We start from the raw sequence: 7122 nt of genomic DNA, 5'->3' as shown, positions 1-7122 counted from the left end.
CCCCAGCAGGGGCATCCCCTCTCCCCACAGGGGAACCTGCCAGGCTGCTCCTACCTCTTGTAGACGCCCGGTGGCACCATGGTGGCCAGGAATTGCTCTGCAGCCACCACAAACTCTTTGGGGTCCAGGTGCTGCTGGTAACCTGTGGGGCAGCAGCCATGGTCCAGTACCCAGGCTGGAGGGAAAGGGGGCTGAGCTCCCTCTCCCACCCCATCCTCCATCTGCCCTGGTCCCTCCACCCCTGATCCCCACACACCCTGAAGCTCCATCACCCGCCGTGCCCCTCACCTTTGTACTCTGGGACAGGTCTCCCCAGCAGGGTGGGCAGCCACTCGTACAGCACTATGCTCTAGGGCACAGGGGAGTAAGGTCAGGGACAGAGCTGGGGAGGGAGTTGGGGGTCCCGGCAGAGCCAGGGGATCCCATTCCTCACCTGGAAGGTGGCAATGACCCGCTTGCGCGCATGCTGGAAGAGGTCCTCATCAGACCAGGTGGGGTGTACCCGGGCCAGCGCTGCAGCCAGGTGGTTATGGTACCGAAACCAAGCGATGCTCTCAGCCTGCAGGAAGCGATTCTCGTTCCCCCAGGCACTCCCCAGGTCTGCAAGAGCCACCGGGACCATCAGTGGGGGATGCCACCACTGGGTCTAGCTTTGCCAGTGGCTGAAGGAGCACCCTGAGCCCTGTGGCTGCAACCCAGCATCCTCTCGCCCTTCCTTCCTCCCCAGGGAGACAAGCAGCCCAAGGGAGCGAGAAGCAGCACCATAGAATTATAGAATCATAGAATCATTAAGGTTGGAAAGACCTCAAGGATCATCAAGTCCAACCCAACACCACCTAACTCACTAAACCATGTCCCTAAGACCCACCTCTACACGTTTCTTGAACACCTCCAGGGATACCAGGCCTCCAGCATGGACTAAAGGCTGGGCAGATGAGGAATTCAAAGCAAGCTGAGCAGGTTTTTATCAGTGGCAGGCCCCGTTCCCCGAGGAGAAAGCCTCGGCTCAGAGGTAGCACCTGCCAGTCTCTGCGTGTTGGCTGGGAAATGACCCACTGCCCCCCAGGGATGTAGCACCTTAAGTTCGCAGCCTGTCTTTGCTGGGAAGCCTTCACTGGGGCACGCATCTTCCTCCCCCTCGGGCTGGGAAGCTGCTTGCTCTCCCACAGGACTCCTGACCTACATGTCCTGGCTCACCGCACCCCCCTGCCCTTTCCTGGTGTCCTCTCTGGGCTCAGCTCCAAGGACCTCCTGCTCCCCCTGCTCATGGTCAGGGATACAGCCAAGAAGGTGAAAACCCATTGAGGATGCCACCATTACCATAGATGCCGCGGGTACCACCCTGTTCCGTGGATGGATCCAGTGCCTTCCACATGGGGACCCTCCCGTCCGTCTCCTTCGGAAGGCGCCCGCTGGGCCCCGGTGCCAGCTGTCCCCCCGAGAAGCTCCTCAGGGCATCGCTCCAGGAGTGCGAGGGGCCGTAGATGGAGCTGCCGTCCAGCCAGCCCGTCACCTCGTTGGTCTAGGGCAGGCACAGGGCATGGGCATTAACAGGCACTGGGGTCTTATGGAAAGGTGCAAAATGTCCAAAAAGCCCCCAACTCGACTTTTTTGTTCTTGCAAGGCAGCCACCCTGTTTTAACAAGAGCTATCAGGATGCAAATATAAACACTGACAACCTCTATGCAAACTGCAGAAATGAGTGCCAGGTACAAGAAAAGACCAGGTACAGATTTTCACAAGTATATTTTAGGATTTTTTTCCCATTTATTTTCAGCTGTGCCCAGAAGCAGACATTCATGAATCCCTACATAAGGCAATACCAAGCTGGAAGGGGACTAAACCCGTCTGTGGGGAAACTGGAAACACTGGAGCTTTCCCCTCTTGGGAGCCCCATCCTCCAGCAGGGAGTCCCACTGCCCTGGCAGCATGGTGAATATCTCTCCTGCCAATTGTTTTCATGAAGCATCATTTTCAGTTTGAAAACATACTGGAGTTTTCATTTTTCTAAGGTTTGAACTACTACTAAAAACGTGACTTGCTAATCTCATCTCATTATGGTTTGTCATGTGAAAGGTTCAGGGGGTACTTTGCTTTGGTGATTTTGATTGGGAAGCTTTCCAGCATGTAAGCAAAAGCACATGGGCTTGGGAACACATCCAGTCTTGGCACAGCAAAATACGGAGAAACTGGGGGGAAACCTGGATTTTTTCCAAAATGACTGAAATTCAGATAAGCTTTACAAGTTTACAACTTCATGACAGTACCGGCTCAGTTTTGTTATCTGTGATTAAAGATAAGAGTTGGTGCCTAAAAAAATGTGTCATAATTACTGACCTTCTAGAGTGGCACAAGTCTATAAATTGATTATGGAAGTTCATCACACTTGTACTAAAAAGGCTCCAGTTATCACTTGTTTCACCGCATACAGACAGATCTATCTTCGCTCATTTTGACTGAAGCGATGAAAATTTGGGCAGCCAAGGAAAGCTGCAAGTTATTCCTGCTTTACCCTTTCTTCTTCTGCCCTCCATAAACCATGCATGATACTCACATTTGCACTGAAATAGATGACACAGTCAGACCTAGAGTAACTAAGTTTTCTGGGGCACTGACCTTGGGCAACCACAAATGTGGTGAACCAGCACCTTGGAGGTTGTGCTTTGGGTTTATTTGCAGTTGATTAGAATCACAGAATGGCCATGGGCAGGGACCCCTCCCACTAGACCAGGTTGCTCAAAGCCTCATCCAGCCTGGCCTTGAACCCCTCCAGGGATGGGGCATCCACAGCTTCTCTGGGCAACCTGGGCCACTGCCTCACCCCCTGCACAGGAAAACATTTCTTCCTATTGTGTAATCTAAATCTCCCCTCTTTCAGCTTGGTTCAAACACTTGAGAGATGTATATTTTTAAGGAAATGACAGTGCTCTCCTTTTTTTTTTCCAAACACTTACCTTGGCTGCTACAGATCCCGATGTTGGGTGAAGAGGAATTTAGGCAAAAGGCAAAGAGTAGAGGAAACACAATCTCTTACCTGCTCACGGGGGCTGTTGGGGCTCTGCCCTGTCTCCGATGCCCAATGGATGCGCTGGAAGGGCAGGACCACATCTCCAGTGCCTGCAGGGTCAAACACAAGGTCTCCAGGCGAGATGTGAATGTTCAGGAACTCAGCAGGACAGCCGGGTTTCTCTGTCCCTAGGATGTCCGAGAGCACATGGAAACCTGCCAGAGACCCAAACATGGTCAGCAGCTTGGAGGACAGCCACCACCCCCGGAACAGGACATGATGGTGGGCAGCTGAGCCATACATGGGCTGAGGGGACCATGCTGTGTGGCAAGAGTGGTTTCCTTCCCGCCTTCACTGCTGGTTTGCTCCACGACTTTGAAAAAGTCACTTTGTGCTGGAGTCCAGACATGCTGAGCTCTAGTCCACAGAAGCAAGGTTCTAGATGCCCCTGGGCAGACCTCATAAGCAGAGTAGGGTCATTCAAGGACCAGGGTGGAGAAACTCAGCCAACGGATGTTCAGAGACCACCAGTAGCTGCACCATTTTCTGGCCACCACTTCACCAGGAACAAGGCTCTGCATTTAGCCATTATTTCCCTGAGTTCCTCCTTACCTGTGGCCTTCAAGGCCAAGAGCTGCAGCTGATGATGAGACCGGTGGCTGCTGCTGCTGTTGGGCCACTTGAGCTTTGGTGTGATGGGAAAAACTGACTCCAGGAAGAAGCTAAATGGCACTGCACTAGCGTCTGTCCTTTCTGTGCCCCATCTTGGGGCCAAGCACCTCAGCTTGGGTGTCTGGCGATGTGTATGAACCTTAAGCTGTAAGAGGAGCTAATTGTCTCCACTTATTTGACAAGTTCAGCCTGTTTTCTCAATGAGCTGAGGGTATTTCCCAGAGATAGACGTCCTCAGATTTGCAGACCCAAGATCCCACCGAGCTCCCAAGCAACAGCAAAAACTGCTCTGACTTGCAGCATTTCTGCTCAGCAATCACTCACGGCATGGCTCTTACTGCATCTGTCAGGTGTTTTACAATGAGGTAATTCTAGCGCTAAAACAAATGAGGAAGTTCCCAAATGACAAATATCAGCATTTAGGGCAACTGCTAAAGGTCAACGAAAATTCATGCAAACTCTCTTGGCTGGACACTACTTTGGTATGGCAATAGCCAAGGCTTTATCTTTTGGGTGTGGGTTTGCTCTGAAGTGGTGGGTGAGGAGTGCTCCAATGCATTGCCTTGGGGTGTGAGAACCCAACATTTCTCCACCCACTCCCAGTTCCCAGCTCTTACCGAAGAAGACGGCCAGCACGGTTGTGTTCCTGCGGGAGGGCAGCCCGGAGGGTCCCCGTGCCACTGCGTTGCTGAGCTGGCGCGCGTTGGGCACGTGGGGCTCCTGCAGTGCCTGGTAGACTCCATCCGCGTAGTTGGCCGGCAGGAGACGCAGCAGCCTGGCACCTGCAGCACCAAAGCAACACGGTGTGGGTCCCATGGCACCCGACAGATGGGAGATGCTGTGATAGCGGGGTACACAGGTGTGTGCCAGGGTCCCAGAAGAGAGCAAGAGGATGGCATAGACACTTAGAGTGGCCAAGAACATGTGAGTTTTGGTACCAACACGCAAAACTTGCAGCACTGGGGTCAGTCCTCTTAAAACTAGGAGGGATCCTCCATGGGCATGTTCCCTTCCAGTTGTCCTTCTCTGGTTTATGTGCATCCCTGTTGCCTCCTGGAGGTCTGTAGAGAAACACCCACTGCCCGTCCTGTAACTGAAAAGCTGGGAGGTGGGAGTTCATTTGTCAGTGATGAGCAAGTTCATTTTGAAAGGCTCTTCACTAGTGTGGTGGGCTTCATTTGCTGGAGCTCCCCAGAGCTGGGGGAAATCCTGAATTACTGGCTTAGTTTTGGGCTTAGTCTCCGGCTTAGTTTCCATAGGTTTGTTTCCAAATGTTAAGGTCTGATCTGTCTGCTCTGGAAGAGGGAGATCTTGTCTGCCAGGGGTCCACTGGATTTCCCTGACAGGCTTTGGTGTAACCAAATCGCTGATGATGCACGTGCCATGTTGGAGAGCCATTCGGACTCTGAGGAAGCTCTGTAATTGCCACCACACCTTGTAGTCACCGTGTAGGTGACTGGTCTGGGCTGCAGGAAACAGGAGGATTCATAATCTTTAATATTTTAGGAAAGATCGTGCCTGATCTGTCCTGGCCCCTGGCTCGGGGCCATCTCCTGAGGTGGGCCCATGGCTGGTTGTAGGCATGAGAAAGCGGCTCACCACTGGCAACAGGGAAATCCCACATGCCTGTGCCAGTACAGGCCAGTACATGCCACACAGCAGCCCAACAACGCAATATCTGCCCTGTGCAGAGCGGAAAAAGAGTAGGTCCAGCATGCCTGGGCCATGAGCGTTTCTGTCTCTGGCCTTGTGTTGAGTGCTGCTTGAACTGCATGCTGATTTTGGACAAAGATGCCTTTTCCCAGCTCTGGGATCCCAGACCATCACTGAAATGCCTGCTGGCAAGAGCTGGGTCCTCCCTACCTTGGGTATTTTGAATGGCCCTGCAAAGGCACAGCTCTGCTCTGGGACTGATCCAACACCAGCACGACCTGCGGATGGTGCCTGGGCAGCAGGGAAAAGCATCAAGGCCAGGACATGGGAGATAAAGCTGACCTGCTTGGCCCCTCCAGACTGCTCTAATGGGGCTCTTACGTGCATCTAGGGACCTACCCTGAGTGCAAACAGCCACCTCTCAGGGCCATGGGAGGTGGCATTGCCTGGTCACCTGCCTGGTTCAGGCTCAAGTCAGAAAGGGCTTCTCTCTCAGTCACAAAGCAAGCCAGATGCCCAAGTGCCAGCTCACCCTGTCCCACCATCCCTATCGCCAAGGCTGGCACTCACCTGCCGAGCCACGGCTGTGGTGCAGGAGGTTGTTGTACCAGCCGTCATAGCGCTGGACCTCCCAGGAGATGCTCTCCTGGGCTCCTGGAAGAGACCAGACCAACTTGGTGAGCAGCAAAAGAAATGCATGAAACAAGCATCTCCATTATAGAATTGTATTTATGTTGTGATATTTTCCCATATTTCTGAAACTTTCTGTACAAACAGTTTTTTAGACTCGTATTGCACTCCTTTTGAGGGATAAGCAATATCTAAAATAAGACATTCATGCTTGTGATCCTGATGTCCTCAAATCAATTTGTCCCCCACCAGTCTAGTCCAAAAGGATTGTCGTTTTCTCCTTCTCTCTCATTGTATCAGAACAATCCTGATATTCCTGACCCCCTCAATGTCCATGTGAGTCAAGCAAAGGTCTTGACACTGGAGTTCTGCTCTCCTCCATGCATTGTATATCAGCATCAGCCTTTGTCAATAAATATATATTTTATTTCCTTTGTCTTAATTTTTATTACTTTTATTATAACACTAGCAAGAAGTTCCTGGTTACAAGCTGGGTACACATACAAACAGCAGTAGGTGAGTCTCCCAACCTGCAGGCTCTGCAAGTTTAGCACTTTGCTCCACTTTTTTCCTGTCTCATCACAAGCAGAATTGTCCCCATCTCTGACATGATGCCCCATGAGTTAGAGGAAATTCCTCTGAGGAGCAGAAACTATCCAAGATTCCCCCCCCCTTGGATTTCCTGCAACCGTACTTACCCCCCAAGGTCCATGTCACCAGCAGAACCACAGTCAAGCTCAACATCATCTCGGCAGGTTGCATCGGTCACTGGATCTTTGGAAGCAGTGACCTGCACACGGAGAGGAGAAGGAGGGAGCTGGAGCTGGGCTGCTCCCCAAGGCTGAGAACATAAAATCATAGAATCATAGAATCACTGAATGGTTTGGGTTGGAAAGGACCTTAAAGCCCATCAATTCCCAACCCCCCTGCCATGGGCAGGGACACCTCCCACCAGCCCAGGTTGCTCAAAGCCTCATCCAGCCTGGCCTTGAACCCCTCCAGGGATGGGGCATCCACAGCTTCTCTGGGCAACCTGGGCCACTGCCTCATCACCCACACAGGAAAAAAAATTCTTCTTCACATCTCATCTCAATCTCCCCTCTTTCAGCTTAAACCCATTCCCTCTCATCCTGTCACTCCACTCCCTGATCAAGACCCTC

At 52.1% G+C, this 7122-nt stretch overlaps 1 protein-coding gene across 1 annotated transcript in view; it reads right to left on the bottom strand.

The window, feature by feature from the left end:
• LOC104468825 (dual oxidase 2-like) overlaps positions 1-6709 on the bottom strand; it is a 20468-nt gene extending 13759 nt beyond the window's left edge. Inside the window, exons 1-8 of the mRNA XM_010083073.1 lie at positions 6661-6709; positions 5903-5986; positions 4297-4461; positions 3035-3222; positions 1321-1522; positions 434-600; positions 289-349; positions 55-142 (exon numbers count right to left, since the gene is read on the bottom strand). Of these exons, the coding sequence (XP_010081375.1) occupies positions 55-142; positions 289-349; positions 434-600; positions 1321-1522; positions 3035-3222; positions 4297-4461; positions 5903-5986; positions 6661-6709 (1004 nt within the window). The remainder of the gene's footprint in view (positions 1-54; positions 143-288; positions 350-433; positions 601-1320; positions 1523-3034; positions 3223-4296; positions 4462-5902; positions 5987-6660) is intronic.
• Between the last annotated feature and the right edge of the window lie 413 nt (positions 6710-7122).

This window comes from Pterocles gutturalis, unplaced genomic scaffold, assembly GCF_000699245.1.
Source record: "Pterocles gutturalis isolate BGI_N339 unplaced genomic scaffold, ASM69924v1 scaffold16755, whole genome shotgun sequence".
Lineage (NCBI taxonomy): Eukaryota > Metazoa > Chordata > Aves > Pterocliformes > Pteroclidae > Pterocles > Pterocles gutturalis.
This window is presented reverse-complemented; position numbering and strand designations above follow the sequence as displayed.